This window comes from Muntiacus reevesi, chromosome 3 (assembly GCF_963930625.1).
Source record: "Muntiacus reevesi chromosome 3, mMunRee1.1, whole genome shotgun sequence".
Classification (NCBI taxonomy): domain Eukaryota; kingdom Metazoa; phylum Chordata; class Mammalia; order Artiodactyla; family Cervidae; genus Muntiacus; species Muntiacus reevesi.
The window spans coordinates 342,559-367,584 of NC_089251.1; the positions used below are offsets into that span (position 1 = coordinate 342,559).

Genomic DNA, 25,026 nt, shown 5'->3' on the forward strand with positions numbered 1-25,026 from the left:
CAGGGCTCCTTGGGGTCTGTGGGCGGTGGCCCCACCGCTGGGTGCTCCTGGGGCCAGCCCACTTGGGCTGCCAGGGCAGTGCCCACGGGCAGGGGAGCCAGTGCTCGGGGCCAGGAGGGGGTCTGGGACCTCAGGCCCTCGGGGCCCCTGGGGTCGTGGCCCTTGCTTTCTCCCCAGTGGGCCCTGCTCAATCACCCTGCCCCACGCGTGGAGCATACACGCAGAAACACACACGTGCACCTTGCGAGCAAAGGCACGTGCTCAGCAGCACATGCATGCTCGCACGCCCGCCTCTGCACGCTCAGCCGTGTGCACACGTGTTCACCTGCTGGCCCTCGCATCGCAGGCCTGGCCAGGCAGCAATCTGAACGTTGGGGAACCTGGGTGCCCAGGACGGCGGGTGAGCCCCGGGCGTCCAGATCAGAGGCCCAGCCTCAGCTTCCCTGTGTGGCGGGCGGGCGGGAACGGAAGAAGGGCCTCTTGGGGCCGCCGAGGGGGAGCCTGCGCCCAGGGCGCCCCGGGCCCTCTGCACCTGGTGCCCGGTGCCGTCTTCTCTGCCAGCCACTCCCGTCCTGCCCGTGCCCCTCGACGGTTCGCGGCCACGCACTGTGGGTGAGCGCTAGTGACGGCAGCGTCCAGCGCTGGGCAGCTCTCTGCTCTCCAGAGCACGGCTGCGACTTGCGTGAGGCTAGGGGGCAGGGGCGGGGCGTGAGCAGTGGCCGCCACTGGGGGCCCCCGACACCCCAGCCAGAGGCTCGGCCTGGCCCTGGGCAGCAAGCCTCGGGCTATCAGGTGAGGCCTAAGGCCGTGGCCTCGCGAGGCCCCACAGAGGCAGCGGGACTGGGGGGGGCCGCCTCCATTCAGACTCCGGCTGCAGTTAATCTGGAGCCATCTGCAGGGAGATGTTTGCCGAGGAAATTACCAGGGTCAGCGGGCCTGGGGCCGCTTCTCCCACCTGCTGGCAGGGCCCTCCGTGAGGGTGGGCCTCTCACGGGGTCTCTCCTGCGCCCCGAGGCCCCGCGGTCCCCTGGGCCCCTGCCCGCCCCACCCCGCCCCATGCTAGCTGGTTGCGAAACTCACTCCTTGGCAGTGGGCTTATCTGCTCATCGCCACGGATGGGCCGCCCCCGCCCCGCCCGGCCCCCAAGTTCTCAGGCCCCCAAGTGCCCTAATCAGCCGATCTTGTGCCCAGAACTTGTTTCCCAAGGACCTTTGAGCCCCAAGAATGTCCCAAGGTGTGAGTTCCCATGGGAGGGAACTGGGCTGGCACAGAGCGTCTTGGCCCCCTGCCCTTTGCCCTGTCCCCGCGGGGTGGGTGCTGGGGCCACCCGCCCTTCCCTGGGACTGACCCTGACGTCCTTGATTGACAGGCAGTGAGGCCCCCCACAGCGATGGTGAGCAGGAGACAGGTGAGCCCTGGGGCCACCCACCAGGGACACAAGAAGCCCCGGCATCTGGAACCCCAGGATGGGGGGGAGGGAATGGGCCTGTGCCCCACGGGGAGGGCAGTGCCAGCGAAGGCCGGGAAGAAAGAGGCCAGTCCCCTGTGACCCAGAGGGTCCCTCGTAGGAGAGGCCGGGGGCCGAGGGAGGAGCCGCCGAACAGTGTGGGATGGGGGCCGCCTGCCTGAGGGCGGGGCTCAGGGTGGCCGCTTCCATGTCCAGGCTCAGCCCTGGAGGAGGCCCCCCAGGGCTGCACCTACGACCCCCCTTGCCGTTGGCTGGAGGACACGGACCTGCAGACCCGCGTGCCAGCCACGCTGGCCAACGGCACCCGGCTGCAGCTGGCGGGCATCCCAGCGGGCGTGCTGCGGCGGCCCGGCCTGCAGCATTTCTACTGCTGCACCGGCTGCGGCAAAGTCTTCTGGGAAGGCTCCCACCTGGCCCGAGTCACCAGCAACTTCCAAGAGGTCCTGGAGGGCACCCCCCGCCCAGCCAGCGGCCCCTCCTGAGAGAGGGGCCCAGGCCGCCCAGAGTAAAAGCGCAGAAGCTGCACAGGTGGCTGTGGGCTCCTTCCTCTGGTCTCCGCTCACGCCACGCCCTGCACTCGCCATCCCCTCGCAGCCTGAGGGCTGGACCCAGGTGGCCCCCCAAACCTGCTGGAGCTCAGTGGGGGGGAGGTGCTGTGGCCATTCCCATCACCTCCTCCACCAGGCACCCTCCAGGACGAGGGCCAGGGCCCCAGGCCCCCGGGACAGGGTCTTCCCTGCTTTGCCACAGCGAAGCCAGCCATGGGACTCCCCCAGGACGTCAGACTCCAGCGAGCACGGGAGGTGGTCCTGGGGGACAGACAGGCCCCTGCCCAGCCAGGCCATGACCCCGCGTGGCCTCAGCCATCGGGCTGGGCGGCCCCCGCTCAGGTCTTCGCCATGTAGAAGGCCCTGAACACACGTGCGTTGGAGCCTCGTCATCACAAGGCAGGAAGTAGCTGCCCTCTCGCCCAGGGAGACACAGGCTCAGACCCCGCGCTGACCCCCGGGGGGCTCGTGCGAGCAGCGGGCCTGGGCCTAGACCGCGGCCCGCCCCCGCCGGCCTCCTGGCTCAGCCCCAGGAACGCGCACCCTCCCTGGTCCACATCCCTTTCCTGTCCTCCCTGCCCAGGACGGAAACCAGCCCAGATTCGGCCGCGGGGCCGGGCGTCTGCACCCTCTGCCCCGCCCCCGTGTTCCTGACCACACCAGGGACGGCCGTGGCCTCTGAGCCCCTCGGGGTGTAGCCCCCACCGTGTGTTGGGCACGGACCCACTCAGGCCCCCAGCAACACTGGGCCTCGCTGGGCCAGGGCACAATCCACAGATGGGTCGGCCCGCCTGGGGTCGAGGGCAGTGTGCTGGGGCCTCTCTGCCCACCAGGCTCCCCTCTCCCCTAGGTCACTGGGCCTGGGTTGGGCAGGGGTGCCAGGGTGGATGGGTCCCCATGGGGGCAGGGACCCTCTGCAGCTGGGGTCCTGCTTCCAGGAGCAGGACCTCCGGCCCCACGTCCTGTCCTGGGACAGCAGCCCCGACCACTCCTCCCCCGGAGGGTTAAGAGGAAGCAGGGTGGGGGGGGTCCCAGCCAGCTGCGTCCTGGGGACTGTGCCCTGACAGACAGAGGCCAGGGCCACAGGCTCAGGGGGCCGAGCCATGTCCTTCCAGGCCCCCATGTGGGTCCGCCCCAGCCCCGCCCAGCACTCCACGGAGAGGAGAGGACAGCTGAGCAGGACCCGGTCCTCAGGCCTCGCGGCCCCGCCGGGCCTGCCTCCCGCCCCCCCCGCCCTCTGCTGCCAGGTCGGCTGCCTGCGTCCGTCCGTCCATTCGTCCGGGGACTCCCAGACTCACAGGCTCACTGCTAGCCCGTCCAGGCCCTGGCCCCCTCCCTGGCCCTCGGCCTGCGGGAAGCACCCTCTGCGCCCCGTGACTGCCCAGCCCGCTCTGGGCTAGGGGTCAGACGCTGGGCCAGCAGGGTGGGCTGCGCCCGGGTGCCAGGCCTCGGGGACTGTCTGCCGCAGTTCCTGCCCCGGGCTCCTTCCTCCGCGGCCGCTGGCCCGGGGCTGGTGTTTGTTATTTGATCTCTATCCTCGCGCCCTTCTACCAGGTGTCTGGGCTGCTGGGAAGAAACGCTCTCCTCTTTCCCACGCTCCCCGACACATTTTAATGAATTAGCTAGAAGCCCCGCCCCGCGGCCCGCAGCCCGCTCAGCCTCCCTCCCCTGCCGAGCATGTTAAGGTGGCCTAGGCCTCCTGGCTCCGGCCAGTGCCCCTCCCGCGCTGTCCGCCCCGCCGCCCCACCCAGCCCTCCCCAGCCCGGGGAGGGGGGGCTGGCTTCCTGTCACCCACTGCTCTGAGCCTCTAAAGGAAAGGGGTCCCCCAGGGGAGGAGGCCATCCTCCAACCCTGGACTCCTCCTGGGGCCGCAGCCCTGGGCCAGCTCCCAGGAGGACATCGGTTTAGCCTTGTAGTCAGCGTTGGGCCTGTCACCCCAGATCCGAGGTTGAGGGCTTCTCCTTCCCAGTCAGTGAGCCCCTTGTCTATTTGTGGAAATGACATCACCAATGCCACAGACATCGGGGGCTTCTCCAAGCCCCAGCACAGGGCCTGGCGGGGTCCCCAACCCCCGCCTCCGCCCAGCACATCAGTTGGAGCAAATGTCCTCCTTTTGGACACGTCCTTCAGCAAACATCAGGAAGTGCTTCCTGGAGCCAGCACCCCCCACGCCCCTCTCTGGTCCTGTCCTTGGACGGGGCAGCTCCAGGCACACGGTGTGTGGACCACAGCCCCCCGAGCACAGTTCCCCGCGGCCACGGAGGAGCAGGAGCCATGGGCTCCCCGCGGACAGGGTGGCCATCACCCTGGCCCCACAAATGAGCAGAGGGCTGGGGGCTGGGTGACCGCAGGGCTACACCTGCCTGACCCACACTCTGAGGCCAGGGTGGGGGGAGTGGCAGCGACCTCAGGCTGGGCTCCTGTGGCCTCTCTAGCCACACCGACCCTGCCCGGGGGCACGGAGCTGACAATTTCATGCCCTGAGGTGGTGGCCTCGCGTTCCCACACTGAGCTCACAGGGCCCCTTTGTCTGCCGCCCGCTGCGGTGTCAATGGGACTTTTCTCCCAGGCTCTGCTCCCGGGCCCAGCGGGGTCTCCAGACACTCTTCTCCAGGCCAGGGGGGCCTAAGCCCCCCACCTGGGTGGGGCCTTGCTCTGTGAACCCACCACCTTCTGGGGCTGGGCCTGGGCGCAGCCGGGCTCGGCAGATACACAAAAAGCACAGACGCAGACCCGTCCTCAGAGTGCCAGCCCCTCCGTGCCACTCCGGGGAGCGGGTGCGGGGTGGCTGGGGTCCCCCGCAGGTCTCGGCTCTACACAGGGTCACCCCTTCCCACTCCGGAGGCGGACATGGGCCTCCCTCCCAACCACAACTCGTCTCTCGGGCTGGTGGGGAGGGTGGCTAGAGGTGGGCAGGGATCCCCACTCTCAAGGTGGTCAGCTCAGCAGCCACTGACCCCAGACCCCCTTACTGGGCCCAGGGACGTGTCTCTGCAGGATAAGTGGGCAAAAGAGGGGCTCCCCAAAGCAGCAGCACCCCAGTCACGCCAGGGCCAGGCTGAGCCGGGTCTGGGCCGGGTCTGTGCTCAGCTCAGGGCATAACCACCTGCATACTGGGGAGCAGAGCTGAGCAGGGGGGCTGGACCGCCAGCCTCAGGAAGAACAGAGCAGGGGCCTGGGTGGCCCTGGCCACCGGAAGGACCCCAAGGTGGGGCAGCCAGGGTCTGAGGTCTTGCCTAGTTCATTCCGCGGTTTGGCTGTGACTCCTCCCAGGTCACAGAGCGAGGGTGGGGCGCTTCACCCACGTGGGTCTCCAGGCCTAGGGGACACGGGACGGACACCCACCCAGTTCATCACCAAACAGGGCCTAACAGGGTGGTCTCCCCAGCTGCCTCCTGGGAATCCCCAGCGGCCTCCGAAGAAATTCCAGTGGCTGCAGTCGCCCCGGGCCAACTGCTCTGAGGTTCATTCCTCCTTAATTTCCAACCACCACAGCAGAGCTATAAACTGTGAAATTCTAATGAGGAAATTTGGCGGCAGTGTTAGAGTGTCAATAAAAAGCAGGTTTACTGCTTAGCAGTGACTCATTTCAGAGTTCCCTTTCAGCACAGCACTGGCGCCTTACCTGGGGCCGCTCACCTGGCCAGGCCTCACCCGCCCAGTTCCTGCTGATGGGGTCGGCCCGGGAGAGGAGGCCGGCCCCTCCAGGGCGGAGTGGCTGACTGCCAGGCCGACCCCAGCCCCGGGCCACAGACTCGATTCTGCTGGGGCAGTGCTGAGGAAACCTGAGGGCCTGGCTCTTCTTGCCAGTCAAGTTAGGGAGCTGACGGGGTGACCGAGGCCCCCGGGGAGGCGGTTCGCCAGCGGAAAGGCCCCGTGTGGCTGAGGTCACAGGCCCGAGGTGTCCTGGAGTTGTCGCCCTGGGGGAAATGTGTCCCACGGGCCGGGCTGGGCGAGCCTCGTCCCTGCGAGCGCCTGGGGTGCTGGGGACGTGGAGGGCCCGCGGCCAGCACTCCAGGAGCGGGGAGCGAGACTGCGGGTCTCTACCCGAGCCCCGCGCCCCCCCAGTCTGAGATGCCAGCAAAGACCCAACCAGAGGAGGCGGCCTTCGCGCCCCTCGGGGTCGCGCTAGGCCCTGGGTTGGACCTGGTCTGTCCGCGCACGGAGCTTGGAATTCCCCGGGTGTCTAGAGGGAGCGTGGGAGGGGCGGCGGCGGAGACTCGGACCCCCGCCCACCCGCGGCCACCTGGCTCCCAGCCCCGCGCCGCCGGCGGCCAGCGCCCCCTGCCGCGCGGCCGCCCAACCGGACACGCCCCTCGCGGCCCCGCCCCGCGCGGGCGCTGCCCAATGGGCGGGCGGCGGGCGCGCGCGTCACGGGCGCCTATTGTCATGCAAATATAAAGGAGGTAAAAAGCGTCCTGGCGCGGCGGGCGGGCGAGTGCAGCGGCGCCTGGGGAGGCGCGTGGAGCCGCAGCTCGAGAGCGCAGGGACCGGGAACGCGGCGCCGCCGCTCCGGCCCGGCCGGCCCCGCGAACGCAGCGCCCGCCCCCGTCGCCCGCCCGCCGGGCGCGGCTGGATGTGGCGGGGGTCCCGAGGCGGCGGCCCCCGGCCCCCAGCGCCCGGAGCGCCCAGGGGTGGCGTGCAGGGCCCGGGGGCGCCGCTACTTCCATGCGCCGAGGCGCGCCCCGAGGCAGCCGGGGGCCCGCGCCGAAGCCGCCGCCCGCGCTGAGCCGCGGCCCGCGCCTGGCGGAAGCATGAGCCAAGCCGAGCTGTCCACCTGCTCGGCGCCGCAGACGCAGCGCATCTTCCAGGAGGCCGTGCGCAAGGGCAACACGCAGGAGCTGCAGTCGCTGCTGCAAAACATGACCAACTGCGAGTTCAACGTGAACTCGTTCGGGCCGGAGGGTCAGACTGCGTTGCACCAGTCGGTCATCGACGGCAACCTGGAGCTAGTGAAACTGCTGGTCAAGTTTGGCGCGGACATCCGCCTGGCAAACCGCGACGGCTGGAGCGCGCTACACATCGCCGCGTTCGGCGGCCACCAGGACATCGTGCTCTATCTCATCACCAAGGCCAAGTACTCCAGCGGCGGCCGGTGATGCCGGTCGAGACCCCGGCCCGCACGCGGGCCCCGCACGCGTCCTCCTTGTTGTACCTTCCCGCCAACTACCTCGGTGTGCGCCCGGCCCTCGGCGCCCGCGGCCACCACGAGTCCGGCGCGCACGTCCGTGCCCACCGGGGGCCGCGCCCGCCCGCACGCCCGAGACCGGGGGCCGGGGCCGCCTCCCCCGCGGCCACCGGGGACCGGCCGGGGCGCTTCCCACGGCCCCGCCCGCCGCGCGCGGGTGGGGGAGGAGCGCGAGCCCCAGCCGCTTTGAAATTTGAGTCTCGCCACCAGCAAGTTCGGAATCCCGAGACACCGGATCCTCCTGCTCGAAATGCTTTCTCCCGAAGGTGGAAGGACCCGTGGCCGACGCGCGACGGAGGAGACGCTCTGCCGTTCCCGGGGCTCTAAACTATTTATCACGTGTGTGCATATTTGTGGGTGATGTATGTGCGCCTGAATTTTGTTTGGAAAATATTGTGCGTGGTCAATGTGGTTAAGGGGGGGGGGGGGGGTGGGCGGGGAGATGTACTTTTTTTTTTTTTTTTAGTCTTAAAACTAAAAACTTGAGTCTTGTCATTTCTTGGTTGCACTGAAAATACCGCCGGCCTGATGGCTCCCCCGCGCTGCTCCGTCCCCTCCGGCTTCTCCCCCTCACCTCCCCTCCTCCGCCCGCCCCGCCTTCCCCTCTCACACACACGATTCCGCGTGGGTTTTGGAAGCCCCGGGTCCCCCTCCCCCTTCTCCGGTGAGAGGCCGCCATCCGCCAAGCCTGCCGACTTGCAGAGCTTCCGTGGGAGCCTGGGTGCTCGGGTGTGGCGGAGACGGAGGTAGGGATCAAGCCTTTCTAGTTAGTTCTATTATAGTTAACAGTCGATTGCACACTTTTTTAAAAAAAGTAAATGGATTTGCCACAATTAAATGTCATAACATTTATGACAATATAAAATATTAACATATTTTAAGCCAAGTTTTCGGTGTATTTTTTGAATCTTGGTTATAGACCCAATTTTAAAGGGCGTTGTATCCAGCGTTGTGAAGGCAACTGTACCCATATTTATATTTTTATAAAATGCCTATAAGACTGTGAATCTCTTGTGCTACTTGCCGAGTGAGCTGAAGGGCCCGTTTACCCCTCTTCAGCCTCCCAGAGCTTCCAGGACCCGGTTCGAATCCGAAAGCCCTGCCAGGCGGGAGGGGCCTCGCGAGGACCCAGGCCGGAGGCCGTCCCTCTGCGTCACTCTTAGTCCCGAAAGGCGCCCTTCCTGGTCTCCGAGGTTCCAATTTTCTATGCAACCCCACACCCCTTGTTGTTTTGATCCTGAGAAATAAAAGGGAGGCTGAATTATTCAAATTTAAATGAGGCTTCCCCAGGGTAGAAGTGCTGCTGACCCTTCGTGCAAAAATGGGGAGCACTTGAGGACACAGGTGGGTGGAGGCCCTTTGTGCGTGGCTGGTCAGATTTGGGCAGTCATCTGTGGCTTTTTATAAAACCTTGTGTGAGAAGAATATATTGATAATGTCAGTGAAAAGCAGACATTGAAACTGAGGCACAGATTACTCCAAAAGGAGTTTTTCTGTATATTTTTTTCTAGATGCAAATACCTTTTTAATTATGTTAATTAATGTTAAGACTCTAGGCTTACGTGGAAGCTGTGTATGGGTCCCGGTGTGATCACTTCTAACTGGACGAAGTCTGCAGCACATTCCTGAGTGTACGATATAGACTTGTAGCCCAGCGTGAAAAATTTATAAATAAATTTTTCATTGATCTTTTTATATTAAAGAAAGTCTGTTGGTTCTTCTTGGGCTTGGCATGGGATGAGAGTCAGGCTGCAACGTGCAGTTTGCAGTGCTTGGCTTGTCTCCACCGCAAGACAGAGCTGGCTCTGGGCTCAGCTCAGAGGCACCGCAGTGGCCACGCACAGGGCTTGTGAGGACCCCGCCTGCCCACCTTCTTCCAGCTGCAGGAGGGCGGCACCCCAGGGCACCCAGAGCTGCTTCCTCTGCTCCTGGCAAAGCAGCCAAGGCCTCCCCATGGGAGTTCTGCTTGAAACTACCCCGTCCCCCTAAAGCCAGCCTGCCAGGGCCCCTCTTGTCTCCTAGCCCCCAGCTACTGGGGGTTTCTGCTGGACCACCTGCTGCACAGAAAGGGTACCCTTCAAATGTTGGGGGGCTTCTGATGACTGTAAGGCCCCTCCTCCCCCTCTGGTCCTAGTGGCTCCTGAGAGTTAAGGCCAGCATGCCCCAAGCAGCCACTCCCCCAGGGCACAGATGCTGAAGGCCACTCTGGTCCACCCCTGGGGCTGGCATAGGAGGGGGCGCAGGGCACAGACAACCACTCCCTACTCCCCCAGCCTTCCTTCCCCTGCAAGAGCCACGTGCCCAGAGGGGACTGGGAGAGCCAGGCCTAGAAGTTTTAACTTGTTCTTTCAGACACCCCTTCCAGAAGCCTGAGGGTGTCGGCTTCCCCTCAGGAGGGTTACAGCTACATTTTGTTCCCAAGACACAAAGACGCATTGTCATTTCCTTGTTCCTACTTTGCATCTCCAGCTCTGTTCTTCCCTGAGGATTTTCCAAGGGAATTTTCAGTTGGTTAAACAGACATTCACGGACCCCCAGCAGGCCCACCCGATGGGCTAGCTCCCTCCTAAAACACCACAGAGAGGAACAGAATATTTGATGCAAATGAGCCCCCAGGGGAAGTGGTGTCCACCTGGCCACTCACATCACGTGAGAAGGTTTGTCCCGGGGGGAGGGGTGCCTGGCCCCAAAGGAAAAGGTGCTGCAAGAATTTGGACACCGTTGGGGCATCTGGCCTGGGTACTACCTGGCCACCCAAGTGGCCGGACCACAGTCTCCACTTCCCACGCTGACACCGCAGGGGAGAGAGTCAAAGCTATCAACAAACGAAGGGAGGGTGCAGGCTCCTGCCGCAGGCCCCCAGCTGAGCGGTCAGGGCTGGGCGCTCACAGCAGTGAGTTGGCCAGCGCTTCACCTGGGGTCCCCACCACCCCGCCTCAAGCTTCAGATGCGGGAACAGCTCTTCAAGCCTCTTGGTGGCCTGGGTGACAAAGAGGTGCAGTGACCCCCCGACCCTTCAGGATCCGAGGAGGCCAGGCCTCCCGGCCAGGGCACCCAGGGGGGAGCAATCTGGCAGGCAGCCCTTGGGCCTCTGGGAAGCCCCGGAGTGGCTGCCGTGGAGGAGGCAGACAGACCAGCGACCAAGGGCAGGGCGGGAGCCCTTCTCCCGGCCAGGACTGGTGGCAGCTCCTGGCCGCTGTCAGGCTCTCTGACCTAAGCCCGGCGGAACTCAGGAAGTGTTTACTGTTGGAAGGGATGCCAGAGAGACCAGGAAATGCAGGGAAATGGTCAGCCAGAAAGAGTGATGTCCAAAGCCAGCAGGCGTGGGAGCCAGGACAGAGCGGCGGGTGAGGAGGGCGAGGGGGCCGGCGGCCCTCCGGCTCTGCCCCGCAAAGGCCCTGCGGTCAGCACAGGCCGCTCAGCCGCGTGCACACGGGCAAGGGCCGCGGCGCGCAGGTCAGAGCTGCGGGAGGCAAGTGCCTCCTCGGGCCGCGTGGAGCCTGCGGGAGGAGGCCGGCTTGCCAGGCTCTGGGGGCAACTGGGAAACAAAGCCCGAGGCCAGAGTCTGCCCGCGCGGCCCCGGAGGTCTGGGAACCGCCGAGGGCGCCTCCAGAGGCCTCCCGGGCACCCCCTCCCGGGGCTCCTGGGTTTGGGGAGGCCCCTCCCCCACCGCCCCGCCGCGGCCAGCCCGGGCTCCCCTCCTCTCTGCCCGGCGCATTCTTCTGCTTGGCTGTACGTCGGGTCGTCGCGGCTCGCGTCCGTCTGTCGATCTTTCTTCTCGCGCCCCCTCCAAAGCCGCGGGCCCCATTCATTCGCGAGGCCTCTGCCCTTTCCTGCGCGCGGGTCCGCTCGGCGAGCAGCTGCTATGCTAATGAGGACGGGGCTGGGGGCGGCGGGGAGCGGCGGCGGGGGCGGCGGGGCTCGGCAGTGGGGGGCGGCGGGGGCGGCGGGGGCGGCGGGGGCGGCGGGGCGGGGGCGCCCGCGGGGCAGCCGGCGTGGCCGGGGGGCGGGGTGACGGGGGGCAGGCGCTCCCAGAGGCCGGATCTCTGCGTTCAGAACCCGCGGGGGCCCCCGCCCCGCACCCCCACTCGCCGGCCGAGGGGTGTGCGGGGTAGAGACCAGCTGTCACCTTGCTCCGGGGTCGCGGCCTGGGGAGGCCGGCTGGTTCTGGAGGCTCCCGCCCCCGCGCCCGCCGGTGCGCCCCCCGCAGGCGGGGGACTGGGCCGAGACGCCGAGCCGGACGGCCCCGCTGCCCCCGGCCCGGGAGGTTGGGCGCTGGCCCCCCAGGCGGTGCCCGGCGCGGGGCGAGACGGCCGGAGAGGACACGCGGCGCCCGAGGGGCGACGACGGCTGAAAGCGAGTGGCGTCTGAGCCCGGCTCTCGGCCCGCCGGCGGGGCGCCCTCGAGCGCAGACAGCGAGCAGCGCCCGAGGCCCGGCTCGGACCCGGGCGGGGAGGCCGGCGGCGCGGGCTGTGCTGCCGCCCCGCGGCCGCCGCGGACACTGCGCCAGGCGCAGGGGCTCCCGGGCCGCACGGCCCCCGCCTGCCGCGGATCCCGGCCCAGCGGCCGTCCGCGCACCACCCTCGCGGGCCCGGCGGCCGCGACCTCGTCTTCTCCGAGGGGCCCGGGGCGGCTGAGGGCCGGGACCCGACGCTCAGGGTTCGAGCCGAAGGCGGTCGGGCTGCTCGCAGGCCTGGCTCTAGCGCCCGCGGGGGACAGCGCCCTGCAGGCCCCGGTCGGTCGCCGCTGCGGTGACCGCGCCGGCCAGGCCCGGGGGCACCTGTGGAGGGGCGGCCACGGAGGTCTGCTGCCCGGTGGGTAGGGCGCTGGAGCAGGTTGGCAATCCAAGGAAGGGGCAGCTCTGTTGACCCTATTGATGGACATTGAAAATGCACAATTTTCAGGGTGCTGAGCTGAGTTTTATTCGGGATCTTAGGGAGCACTATAGCCCAGGAGACAGCTTCCCATAGCTCTGAGTGAGGGGCTGCTCCCTAACAGTGGGGGAGCAGCCAGTATCCTTGTGACCTGGCCTGGGGGGTGGGGGGAGCCCCCCAGGGGTGGGGGACGGGTGGGGGTGAACACCCGTCATGCTGCAGCCAAGCACACATTTCAGTAGAAGGTAGCTGGGAGCATTGATGATTTTGTTTTTCTATGTATGGAAAGACGCCACAAGTTTTCCTGAAATATATCTAACTCTCCAAGGGGCCTGTTTTCCCAAAGCACTAAGTGCCTCATCCCGTCTTTCATCCTGAATTCCGTTCAGGGTGCACTGTAGGTCAGTGACTGCAGTGGCTGATGACTTGATCTTTGTACAATCCATCGTGGCTTCTACAGGCCCCGGAAAGAGACCCAGACCAGGGCGGGGGGAAGCGAGCCCATCACGACACTCGCGGGGTGACTGGCTGTAGTGCGCTCTTCTCCTATTTGGTCAGAAGGGGAAGGAAGGGCATTCCAGGGCCCCGGGCCACAGAGAGTGGACAGTCAGCAGGACACAGAATGAGCCCAAGCCCTGAGGACATGGCCACCACGTGACTCACTTCAAGACACTGACTGCGTCCGTCAGAAACACCAGGTCCAGTCGTGGGTGCTTGTGGCACATCCACAGAGCCTGGACCCCCAGCAGAGGGGCCCGGTGGGGGGCATGACTCCAGGGATCAGATGAGGCTGGCCCTGGGACTGCAATCTGCTGGCCATCTCCCTGCCCCATCCCCCATGCCACAGAAAGTGTCTGTGCTGGGCATGACCAAGGAAAAGACTTCTCTCTGTGTCTGAACTCTTGCCTGGCTCAGAGGTGGGGGCCTAGAGACCAGGTTTACCCCCAGTGAGTAAAGTCTGCCTCTTCATGTCTGGGGGACCCTCATTGGTACCCTGTGGACAAGAACCCCCAAGGGAGCCAAGTCCAAACTGTCCCACAAACTTTCCAAAGGAATATGATAATATGTAAACAAGACAGAATGTGTTTCTCATCCTGAAGTTAGAGTAGGCGGTATTGGGCTGGTATGTGGCATCAGGATACAGACTGCTGCTCTGCTGGGTGGACTTGCATTCACAGGGCTCGGAACGGCAGCCCTGTCCAGCCATCAAGACTACATTCCAGCCAACAGTGAGGAGGAGGAGGAGGGGCGGGAAGGGGAAGAGGTGAACTAGAGCCTGGGCCTTCTTCCAGGACACTTCCTAGAAGCCTCTTTGCCAAATCTCTCCATATCCCATTGGCTAGAACACAGTCCCATGACCAACCTCACAGCAAGAGAGGCTGGGAAGGGCAGCCTTTATTCAGTGATGTGCCTGGCTTAAAGCAGGGCCAGAGGAGGAAGCGCCGCAGCCTGGGGGGCTCTGTCTCTACTCTGGCAGCAGCGTCCAGGCCGGGTCATCAGGCAGGCTGGCTGTGTCTTGTGCTCTGCCTTGTTCTTGCCCGACGAGAGGTTTGTGTTGAAGAACTTTCTAAGAATTAAAACTGTCCAACAACGGACTGATCAGATGAAAAGCGGAAGCACTCCTGGGTGTGGACGACAGTCAGCCTCATGTGCACTGGGGTTTACACCTCTGGGGCCTGGCCGATTACACTTGCACCACCCCAGGAGAACCCCAAAGCAGGGGCACCCCTTCTCCCCCAGAGCCCTGACGCTGCAGGTCAGGTGAACAAGGTGCTGCCGTGTGGCCATCGGGAGGTGGAAGGCCGGGCCGCACTCAGGACGCCCTGCTCCCTGAGTGCCCAGGGCAGGCCTGGGCACAGAGGAGGGTCAGCCTTTGCACCCTGCTCCCTGTTCCCGGTTCTCCAGCCTCCCGCTCCCTTATCTCAGGGCAAAGTAATGAGTAACCCAGGACTTGGAGTTCTCAAGGTTATTTTATCAATAAAGTTCTCCTTCTCAAGTGTCCCAAGACGTCTTTTGGGGCATGGCTTCTTTTCATTTTAATCAAGGTTGAAAGAAAACCGTTCAGTTTATCATTGACATTCCTAAAAATCAACTTTACTGTGGTGTAATCTACATACAATAAAATGCAGCCATTTAGAGCGTGATAAGTACTGACACAGATCTGTGCACCCAGATAATCAACACAGCCCAAACACAAAGCACTGCCATCGGCCCCCATGTTCCTCCCGGCTGGCTCCTCCTGCCCCAGCGCCGGGTCGCCGTAGCTCTCCCCGTGGGTCACAGGATCACCTACAACAGGGCTGGTGTGTGCACCTCCTGGATTTCTGACGCCCTCTACCACACTCAACCAAGTTGTGGCAGTAACTTTGGAGAGGTGGGTAGGTCTTTTTTACTTTATTTTTTCCACTAGAAAAATCTGGCTGCTACCACACAAAACACAGGATAACTTTCATTGGTAGGATTCCTGTGAACAGAATTGTCCTAAATGAAGGTCCAGGCAGCACAGGCCCCCCATTTCCCAGAGACCCCACTCCCGTTTCTCAGGCGCTGATCCCTAAGGCCTGGGGCTCTGACCCCAGGGTGCTTCTAGACAATCATCTTAGCAAGTTAACGTTTAGAAAATAAAACATTACCCTGGGCATTTATCCAGAAAAGGTGAAAACTCCACTTCAAAAAGATACATGCACCCAGTGTTCACAGCACCACTATTATTTACAATAACCAAAACTGTCCAAGGGACTCTCAAGAGTCTTCTCCAACACCACAGTTCAAAAGCATCAGTTCTTTAGCCCTCAGCTTTCTTTATGGTCCAACTCTTACGTCCAATCATAACTACTGGAAAAGCCATAGCTTTGACTAGACTGACTTTTGTCGGCAAAATTGCTTTTTAATACACTGGTAAGGTTTGTCATAGCTTTTCTTCCAAGGAGCAAGTGTCTTTTAATTTCACGGCTGCAGTTACCATATGCAGTGATTTTTGGAGCTCAAGAAAATTAAAGTCTCTCACTGTTTCCATTGTTTCCCCATCTATTTGCCATGAAGCGATGAGACCAGATATGATGATCTTAGTTTTTTGAATGTTAGGCTTCAAGACAGCTTTTTCACTCTCCTCTTTCACTTTCATCAAGAGGCTCTTTAGTTCTTCTTCACCTTCTGCCATAAGGGTGGTGTCATCTGGATATCTGAGGTTATTGATATTTCTCCCAGCAATCTTGATTCCAGCTTGTGCTTCATCCAGCCCAGCATTTCTCATGATGTACTCTGCATATAAGTTAAATAAGCAGGGTGACAATATACAGCTTTGACGAACTCCTTTCCCACTTTGAAACCAGTCTGTTATTCCATGTCTAGTTCTAACTGTTGGTTCCTGACCTGCATATAGGTTTTTCAGGAGGCAGGTCAGGTGGTCTGGTCTTCCCATCTCTTTAAGAATGTTCCACAGTTCGTTGTGATCCACACAGTCAAAGGCTTTGGCGTAGTCAATGAAGCAGAAGTAGATATTTTTCTGGAACTCTCTTGCTTTTCTGATGATCCAATGGATGTTGGCAATTTGATCTGTGGTTCCTCTACCTTTTCTAAATCTAGCTTGAATATCTGGAAGTTCTCGGTTCACGTACTGTTGAAGCCCGGCTTGGAGAATTTTGAGCACTGGTTTGCTAGCGTGTGAGATGAGGGCGATTGTGGGGTAGGTTGAGCATTCTTTGGCATTGCCTTTCTTTGGGACTGGAATGAAAACTGACCTTTTCCAGTCCTGTGGCCACTGCTGAGTTTTCCAAGCTTGCAGACATATTGAGTGCAGCACTTTCACAGCATCATTTTTCAGGATTTGAAATAGCTCAACTGGAATTCCATCACCTCCACTAGTTTTGTTTTCAGTAATGCTTCCTAAGGCCCACTTGACTTCACACTCCTGAATGTCTGGTTCTAGGTGAGTGATCACACTATCGTGATTATCTGAATCATTAAGATCTTTTTTGTATAGTTCCTCTATGAGACTCACAGACATGGAAAATGAACTTAGGACTTCCCTTGTGGTCCAACGGCTAAGACTCTGGGCTCCCAATTCCAGAGGATGGGGGGTTCGATCCCTGAGTCAGAGAACTAAATCCTTATGCCACAAATAGAAGTTCCCATGCAGCAACTGAGATCTGACACAGCCAAATAAATCATTACTTAATTTAAAAAAAAGCAAAAGATGATCAACTATACTTCAATAAAGAGTAATTATTTTTTAAACAAGACAAACCTCTACAAACTACTATGCATAAATTGGATAACTAATAAGAACCTGCTATACACAACAGGGAATTCTACACAATACTCTGTAATGGTCTATTTGGGAAAAGAATCTTAAAAAAAAAAAACACACAGTGGCTATTGATATATGTGGAACTGATTCACCTTGCCATATACCTGAAACTAACACAACATTGTAAATCAACTATACTACAATAAAAAAATTTTTTAACAAAACTAAATTAAAAAGACAAATCCCCCAATTTTTTAAATGGGTAAGCCTGGAACAGACACTTCATATACACCTGTGCATACAAGCTAAGTCATTTCAGTCGTGTCCGACTCTTTGTGACTCTATGGACTGTAGCCCGGCAGGCTCATCTGCCCATGGGATTCTGTGGGCAAGAATACTGGAGTGGGCTGCCATGCCCTCCTCCAGGGGATCTTCCCGACCCAGGGATGGAACCTGCGGCTCCTGCGTTGCAGGCAGAGTCTTTACCACTGAGCCCCTGGGAAGCCCTCATAAACACACACTAACACCAATGTTCAACAAGCGTGTGAAAACGTGCTCAGCATGATCAGTCAGCAGGGTGACACATATCGAAACAGCAACCAAATACCACCTGAGTCTAGACCGACTAGAACGGAAAGGCCCAAGAACACCCAGCGAGGCTGCGGGCTGAGTGCGCCGGAGGCCACTGCAGGAGGGTGTGTCAAACGGAGGAGTCGCCCGCAAACCTGCCAGTTCTCACGGAGGCAAGTGTTCCCCTACCCTTTGACCCCAAAGAAATAAAACGTAAGAACACAAAATACATTCAAGAATCTTCATAGATGTTATATTCCTTAGCACCCCAAAGATCTGTCAAATTGTCATTTTAAAAATTGTGAGACATTCCTATAAAGGACCATGGCTTAGCAGTGGGAAGCTGGACATTGATGATGACTTCATATAATTCCATTTCTACCAAGTTCTAGAGGTTTTATAACAGATAAAACCACCCTCTGGTGGAAAGTAGCTTCCCTGGTGTGGGGTGGGTGATGAAGGCTCAGGATCCTTCCAAGGTGACAAGAATGTTCTCTACTATAAGAGTGATGTGGGTCCCAGATACATGAATTTGTCACAGGTTTCTGCACACTGGCATCTCACTGTCTGTTGATTACTTCTCAGTTTAAATAAAAACACCAGAATGTGGTGAACCCACATAATAAAATGCTGTTAGTTCAGTTCAGTCACTCAGTTGTGTCCGACTCTTTGGGACCCCATGGACTGCAGCACACCAGGCTTACCTGTCCATCACCATCTCCCAGAGTTTACTCAAACTTATATCCATCAAGTCAGTGATGCTATCCAACCATCTCCTCCTCTGTCACCTCCTCCTCCTGCCTTCAGTCTTTCTCAGCATCAGGGTCTTTACCAATGAATCAGTTCTTTACATCAGGTGGCCATAGTATTGGGGTTTCAGCTTCAGCAACAGTCCTTCCAATGAACACCCAGGACTTATTTCCTTTAGGATGGACTGGTTGGATCTCCTTGCAGTCCAAGGGGCTCTCAAGGGTCTTCTCTAACCCCACAGTTCAAAAGCATCAATTCTTCAGCGCTCAGCTTTCTTTTATAGTCCAACTCTCACATCCATATATGACTACTGGAAAAACAATAGCTTTGACTAGATGGACCTTTGTCAGCAAAGTAGTGTCTGCTTTTTAAGATGATATCTAGGTTGGTCATAGCTTTTATTTTAAGGAGCAAGCATCTTTTAATTTCATTGCTGCAATCATCATCTGCAGTGATTTTGGAGCCCAAAAAAATAAAGTCTGACACTGTTTGCACTGTTTCCCCATCTATTTTCTGTGAAGTGATGAGACCACATGCCATGATCTTAGTTTTTTGAATGTTGAGTTTTAAACCAACTTTTTCACTCTCCTCTTTCACTTTCATCAAGAGGCTCTTTAGTTCTTCTTCACTTTCTGCCATAAGGGTGGTGTCATCTGCATATCTAGGTTATTGATATTTCTTCCGGCAATCTTGATTCCAGCTTGTGCTTCATCCAGCCCAGCATTTCTCATGATGTGCTCTGCATATAAGTTAAATAAGCACGGTGACAATATACAGCCTTGACGGACTCCTGTCCCAATTTGGAACCAGTCTGTTGTTCCCTGTCTGGTTCTAACTGCTGCTTCTTGACCTGCATACAGATTTCTCAGGAGGCAGGTCAAGTGGTCTGGTATTCCCATCTTTTAAGAACTGTCCACAGTTTGTTGTGATCCACACACTCAAGGCCTTGGGTAGTCAATAAAGCAGAAGTAGATGATTTTCTGGGAACGCTCTTGCTTTTTTGATGATCCAACGGATGTTAGCAATTTGTTCTCTGGTTCCTCTGCCTTCTCTAAATCCAGCTTGAACATCTGGAAGTTCTCAGTTCACATGCTGTTGAAGCCTAACTTGGAGAATTTTGAGCATTACTTTGCTAGTGTGTGAGCTAAGTGCAATTGTGCAGTAGTTTGAACGTTCTTTGGATTGCCTTTCTTTGGGATTGGAATGAAAACTGACCTTTTCCAGTCCTGTGGCCACTGCTGAGTTTTCCAAATTTGCTGGCATATTGAGTGCAGCACTTTCACAGCATCATCTTTTAGTATTTGAAATAGCTCAACTGGAATTCTATCACCTCCACTAGCTTTGTTTCATAGTGATGCTTCCGAGGCCCACTTGACTTTGCATTCCAGGATGTCTGGCTCTAGGTGAGTGATCACATCATCGTAGTTATCTGAGTCATTAAGATCTTTTTTGTACAGTTCTTCTCTGTATTCTTGCCACCTCTTCTTAATATCTTCTGCTTCTGTTAGACAGAGAAGGCAATGGCAACCCACTCCAGTACTCTTGCCTGGTAGGCTGCAGTCCATGGGGTCGCTAGGAGTTGGACACAACCGTGCGACTTCACTTTCAGTTTTCACTTTCACGCATTGGAGAAGGAAATGGCAACCCACTCCAGTGTTCTTGCCTGGAGAATCCCAGGGACCTGGGAGCCTGGTGGGCTGCTGTCTATGGGGTCGCACAGAGTCTGACACAACTGAAGGGACTTAGCAGCAGCAGCAGCTTCTGTTAGATCCATACCACTTCTGTCCTTTATTGTGCCCATCTTTGCATGAAATATTCCCTTGGTATCTCTAATTTTTTGAAGAGATCTCTAGTCTTTCCTATTCTATTGTTTTCCTCTATTTCTTTGCATTGATCACTGAGGAAGGCTTTCTTATCTCCTTCTATTCTTTGAAACTCTGCATTCAGATGGATATATCTTTCCTTTTCTCCTTTGGCTTTTTTTTTTCTTCTGGATCTATTTTTTTTTTTTTCATTTATTTTTATTAGTTGGAGGCTAATTTCTTTACAATATTGTAGTGGTTTTTGCCATACATTGACATGAATCAGCCATGGATTTACACGTATTCCCCATCCGATTCCCCCCTCCCACCTCCCTCTCTCCCCAATCCCTCTGGGTCTTCCCAGGGCACCAGGCCCGAGCACTTGTCTCATGCATCCAACCTGGGCTGGTGATCTGTTTCACCCTTGATAATAAACATGTTTCAATGCTGTTCTCACGAAACATCCCACCCTCGCCTTCTCCCACAGAGTTCAAAAGTCTGTTCTGTACATCTGTGTCTCTTTTTCTGCTTTGCATATAGGGTTATCGTTACCATCTTTCTAAATTCCATATATATGTGTTAGTATACTGTATTGGTCTTTATCTTTCTGGCTTACTTCACTCTGTATAATGGGCTCCAGTTTCATCCATCTCATTAGAACTGATTCAAATGAATTCTTTTTAATGGCTGAGTAATATTCCATGGTGTATATGTGCCACAGCTTCCTTATCCATTCATCTGCTGATGGGCATCTAGGTTGCTTCCATGTCCTGGCTATTATAAACAGTGCTGCGATGAACATTGGGGTGCACGTGTCTCTTTCAGATCTGGTTTCCTCGGTGTGCATGCCTAGGAGTGGGATTCCTGGGTCATATGGCAGTTCTATTTCCAGTTTTTTAAAGAAATCTCCACACTGTTCTCCATAGCGGCTGTACTAGTTTGCATTCCCACCAAGTGTAAGAGGGTTCCCTTTTCTCCACACCCTCTCCAGCATGTATTGCTTGTAGACTTTTGGATGGCAGCCATCCTGACTAGAGTGTAATGGTACCTCATTGAGGTTTTGATTTGCATTTCTCTGATAATGAGTGATGTTGAGAATCTTTTCATGTGTTTGTAAGCCATCTGTCTCCTTTGCCTTTAGCTTCTCTTCTTTTCTCAGCTATTTGTAAGGTCTCCTCAACCATTTTGCCTCTTTGCATTTCTTTTTCTTGGGAATGGTCTTGATCACTGTCTCCTGTACAATGTCACGAACCCCCATCCATAGTTCTTCAGGCACTTTATCTATGAAATCTAATCCCTTGAATCTATTTGTCACTCCCAGTGTATAATCATAAGGGATTTGATTTAGGTCATACCTGAATGGTCTAGTGGTTTTCTCTACTTTCTTCAATTTAAGTCTGAATTTGACAATAAGGATTTCATGATCTGAGCTACAGTCAGCTCCCAGTCTTGTTTTTTTTTTAATTAATTTATTTTTTAATTGATAAGGATAATTGCTTTACAGAATTTTGCTGCTTTCTGTCAAACCTCAACATGAATCAGCCATAGGTATACATCTGTCCCCTCCCTTCTGAGCCTCCCTCCCATCTCCCTCCCCATCCCACCCCTCTAGGTTGACACAGAGCCCCTCTTTGAGTTTCCTGAGCCATACAGCTAATTCCTGTTGGCTCTCTATTTTACAAATGGTAATGTAAGTTTCCATATTACTCTCCACATACCTCACCCTCTCCTCCCCTCTCCCCATGTCCATAAGTCTATTCTCTATGTCTGTTTCTCCATTGCTGCTCTGCAAATAAATTCTTCAGTACCATTTTTCTAGATTCCTATATATGCAATAGTATATGATATTTCTCTTTCTCTTTCTGACTCACTTCACTCTGTATGATAGGCTCTAGGTTCATCCACCTCATTAGAACTGACTCAAATGTGTTCCTTTTTATGACCGAGTAATATTCCATTGTGTACACGTACACAACTTCTTTATCCATTCATCTGTCAATGAATATCTAGGTTGCTTCTGTGTTCTAGCTATTGTAAATAGTGCTGCAATGAACAATGGGATAGATGTGTCTTTGTCAATTTTGGTTTCCTCAGGGTATATGCCTAGGTGTGGGATTACTGGGTCATATGGTGGTTTTATTCCTAGTTTTTTTAAGGAATCTCCATACCATCTTCCACAGTGGCTGCATCAATTTACATTCCCACCAACAGTGCAAGAGCGTTCCCCTTTCTTCACACGCTCTCCAGCATTTATTGTTTGTAGACTTTTTGATGAGGGCCATTCTGACCAGTGTGACGTGATATCTCATTGTAGTTTTGATTTGCATTTCTCTAATAATGAGCAATGCTGAACATCTTTTCATGTGTTTGTTAGCCATCTGAATGTCTTCTTTGGAGAAATGTCTGTTTAGGTCTTTTCCCCACTTATTGATTGGATTGTTTGTTTTTCTGGTATTGAGTTGTATGATCTGCTTGTATATTTTGGAAATTAATCCTTTGTCAGTTGTTTCATTTGCTATTATTTTCTCCCATTCTAAGGGTTGTCTTTTCACCTTGCTTATAGTTTCCTTTGCTATGCAAAAGCTCTTAAGTTTAATTAGGTCGCACTAGTTTATTTTTTATTTTATTTTCATTACTCTAGGAGTAATGGGTCTATGACAGGTGGGTCATAGAAGATAATGCTTTATGTCATCAAGTGTTCTGCCTATGTTTTCCTCTAAGAGTTTTATAGTTTCTGGTCTTACATTTAGGTCTTTAATCCCTTTCAAGTTTATCTTTGTGCATGGTGTTAGGAAGTGTTCTAATTTCATTCTTTTACACGTAGCTGTCCAGTTTCCCAGCACCATTTACTGAAGAGGCTGTCTTTGCCCCATTGTATATTCTTGCTTCGTTTGTCAAAAATAAGGTACCCATAGGTGCATGGGTTTGTTTCTGGGCTTTCTATCTTGTTCCATTGGTCTATATTTCTGTTTTTGTGCCAGTACTATACTGTCTTCATGACTGTAGCTCTGTAGTATAATCTGAAGTCAGAAAGGCTGATTCCTCCAGCTTCATTCTTCTTTCTCAAGACTGGTTTGGCTATTTGGGGTCTTTTGTGTTTCCATATGAATTGTGAAATTTTTTGTTCTAGTTCTGTGAAAAATGCTATTGGTAATTTGGTAGGGATCACATTGAATCTGTAGATAGCATTTGGTAGTAGAGTCATTTTTCCAGGATCATGGAATATCTCTCCATCTGTTTATGTCACCTTTGATATCTTTCATGAGTGTCTTATAATTTTTGGTGTACAGTTCTTTTGTCTCCTTAGGTAAGTTTATTCCTAGATATTTTACTCTTTTTGTTGCAATGGAAAATAGGATTGATTCCTTCATTTCTCTGATTTTTCATTGTTAGTATATAGAAATGCAAGTGATTTATGTGTATTGATTTTGTATCCTGTGACTTTGCTAAATTCACTGACTAACTCTGGTAATTTTCTGATAGTATCTTTATAGTTTTCTATGTACAGTGTCATGTCATCTGCAAGCAGTGATAGGTTTACTTCTTCTTTTCCAATATGGATTCCTTTAATTTCTTTTTATTCTCTGATTGCTGTAGCTAGGACTTCCAAAACTATGTTGAATAGCAGTGGTAAAGGTGGACATCCTTGTCTTGTTCCTGATCTTGGGATGTTTTCAGTTTTTCACCATTGAGAATAATGTTTGCTGTGGGCTTATCATATACGGCTTTTACTATGTTGAGGTAGGTTACTTCTATGCCCATTTTTTAAAGAGTTTTAATCATAAATGGTGCTGAATTTTGTCAAAGGCTTTTTCTGCATCTACTGAGATTATCATATGGTTTTTACCTTTCAATTTGTTAATATGGTGTATCACATTGATTGACTTGCATATATTGAAGAATCCTTGCATCCCTGGAATAAACCTAACTTGATCATGGTTTATGAGCTCTTTAATATGTTGTTGAATTCTGTTTTCTAAAATTTTGTTACAGATTTTTGCATTTGTGTTCATCAGTGATGAACATAGTGGCCTGCAGTTTTCTTTTTAGTGTTGTCTTCACCTGGTTTTGGTATCAGGGTGATGGTGGCCTCACAGAATGAGTTTGGAAGTGTTCCATCCTCTGCAATTTTTTGGAAGAGTTTTAGAGGGATAGGCTTTAGCTCTTCTCTAAATGTTTGATAGAATTCTCCTGTGAAGCCATCTGGCCCTGGACTTTTGTTTTTTGGGAGATTTTTTTAATCACAGCTTCAATTTCAGTGCTTGTAATTGGATTGTTCATAATTTCTATTTCTTCCTGGTTCATTCTTGAAAGATTGAACTTTTCTAAGAATCTGTCCATTTCTTCCAGGTTATCCATTCTATTGCCACATAGTTGTTCATAATAGTCTCTTATAATCCTTGGTATTTCTGCATTGTCTGTTGTAACATCTTTTTCATTTCTAATTTTGTTGATTTGATTCTTCTCTCTTTTTTTCTTGATAAGTCTGGCTAAAGGTTTGTCAATTTTGGTTACCTTCTCAAAGAACCCACTTTTAGTTTTATTAATCTTTACTATTATTTCTTTCTTTTTTCATTTGTTTCTGCTCTGTTTTTTTATGATTTCCTTCCTTCTGCTATTTGGGGGGGTTGTTCTTCTTTTTGCAGTTGTTTTAGGTGTAAAGTTAGGTTGTCTATTCGATGTTTTTCTTGTTTCTTGAGGTAGGATTGTATTGCTATCAACTTCCCTCTTAGAACAGCTTTTGCTGCATCCCTTAGGTTTTGAGTTGTCATGTTTTCATTATCATTTCTAGAAATTTATTTCCCCTTTGATTTCTTCAGTAACCTGTTGTTTATTTAGAAATGTGTTGTTTAATCTTCATGTGTTTGTGTTTCTACTTTTCTTGTAACTGATATCTAGTCTCATAGCGTTGTGGTTGGAAAAGATGCTTGATATGACTTCAATTTTCTTAAATTTACAGAGGTTTGATTTGTGACCCAAGATGTGATCTATCCTGGAGTTTCATGTGCGCTTGAGAAGAAGGTGTGTTCTGCATTTGGATGGAATGTCCTGAAGATATCAATGAGATCCACCTCATCTAATGTATCATTTAAACTTGTTTCCTTATTAATTTTCTGTTTTAATGATCTGTCCATTGGTGTGAGTGGGGTGTTAAAGTCTCCTGCTATTATTGTGTTACTGTCAATTTCTTCTTTTATGTCTGTTAGTGTTTGTCTTATGTATTGAGGTGCTCCTATGTTGGATGCATCAGTTCAGTTCAGTTCAGTCGCGTCTGACTCTTTGCGACCCCATGAATCATAGCACACCAGGTCTCCCTGTCCATCTCCAACTCCGAGTTTACTCAAACTCATGCCCATTGAGTCGGTGATGCCATCCAGCCATCTCATCCTCTGTCATCCCCTTCTCTTCCTGCCCCCAATCCCTCCCAGCATCAGGGTCTTTTCCAATGAGTCAGCTCTTCACATCAGGTGGCCAAAGTACTGGAGTTTCAGCTTCAGCATCAGTCCTTCCAATGAACACCCAGGACTGATCTCCTTTAGGATGGACTGGTTGGATCCCTTGCAGTCCAAGGGACTC

At 54.6% G+C, this 25,026-nt stretch overlaps 2 protein-coding genes across 9 annotated transcripts in view; both read left to right on the forward strand.

The window, feature by feature from the left end:
* Positions 1–6,345, forward strand: part of EXD3 (exonuclease 3'-5' domain containing 3) — a 114,114-nt gene extending 107,769 nt beyond the window's left edge. For 4 of the 8 annotated variants that reach the window (XM_065927989.1, XM_065927992.1, XM_065927990.1 and 1 more), the window contains 2 exons: positions 1,374–1,408; positions 1,664–6,345. In XM_065927989.1, the coding sequence (XP_065784061.1) occupies positions 1,374–1,408; positions 1,664–2,383 (755 nt within the window). In that variant the 3' untranslated portion in view covers positions 2,384–6,345. Of the gene's footprint in view, positions 1–1,369; positions 1,409–1,663 lie in introns of those variants that run through there. The other 4 variants (XM_065927993.1, XM_065927994.1, XR_010662273.1 and 1 more) reach the window with 3 other exon arrangements.
* NRARP (NOTCH regulated ankyrin repeat protein) lies at positions 6,232–8,855 on the forward strand. Its single transcript, XM_065928000.1, has one exon. It carries the CDS (start codon positions 6,771–6,773, stop codon positions 7,113–7,115), a length of 345 nt encoding a protein of 114 aa, XP_065784072.1. The 5' UTR covers positions 6,232–6,770; the 3' UTR covers positions 7,116–8,855.
* Positions 8,856–25,026: the final 16,171 nt, after the last annotated feature.

Bases quoted from the DNA above. Each gene is read 5' to 3' on its own strand.
- NRARP (XM_065928000.1), top strand. From the start codon at position 6,771: ATGAGCCAAGCCGAGCTGTCCACCTGCTCGGCGCCGCAGACGCAGCGC.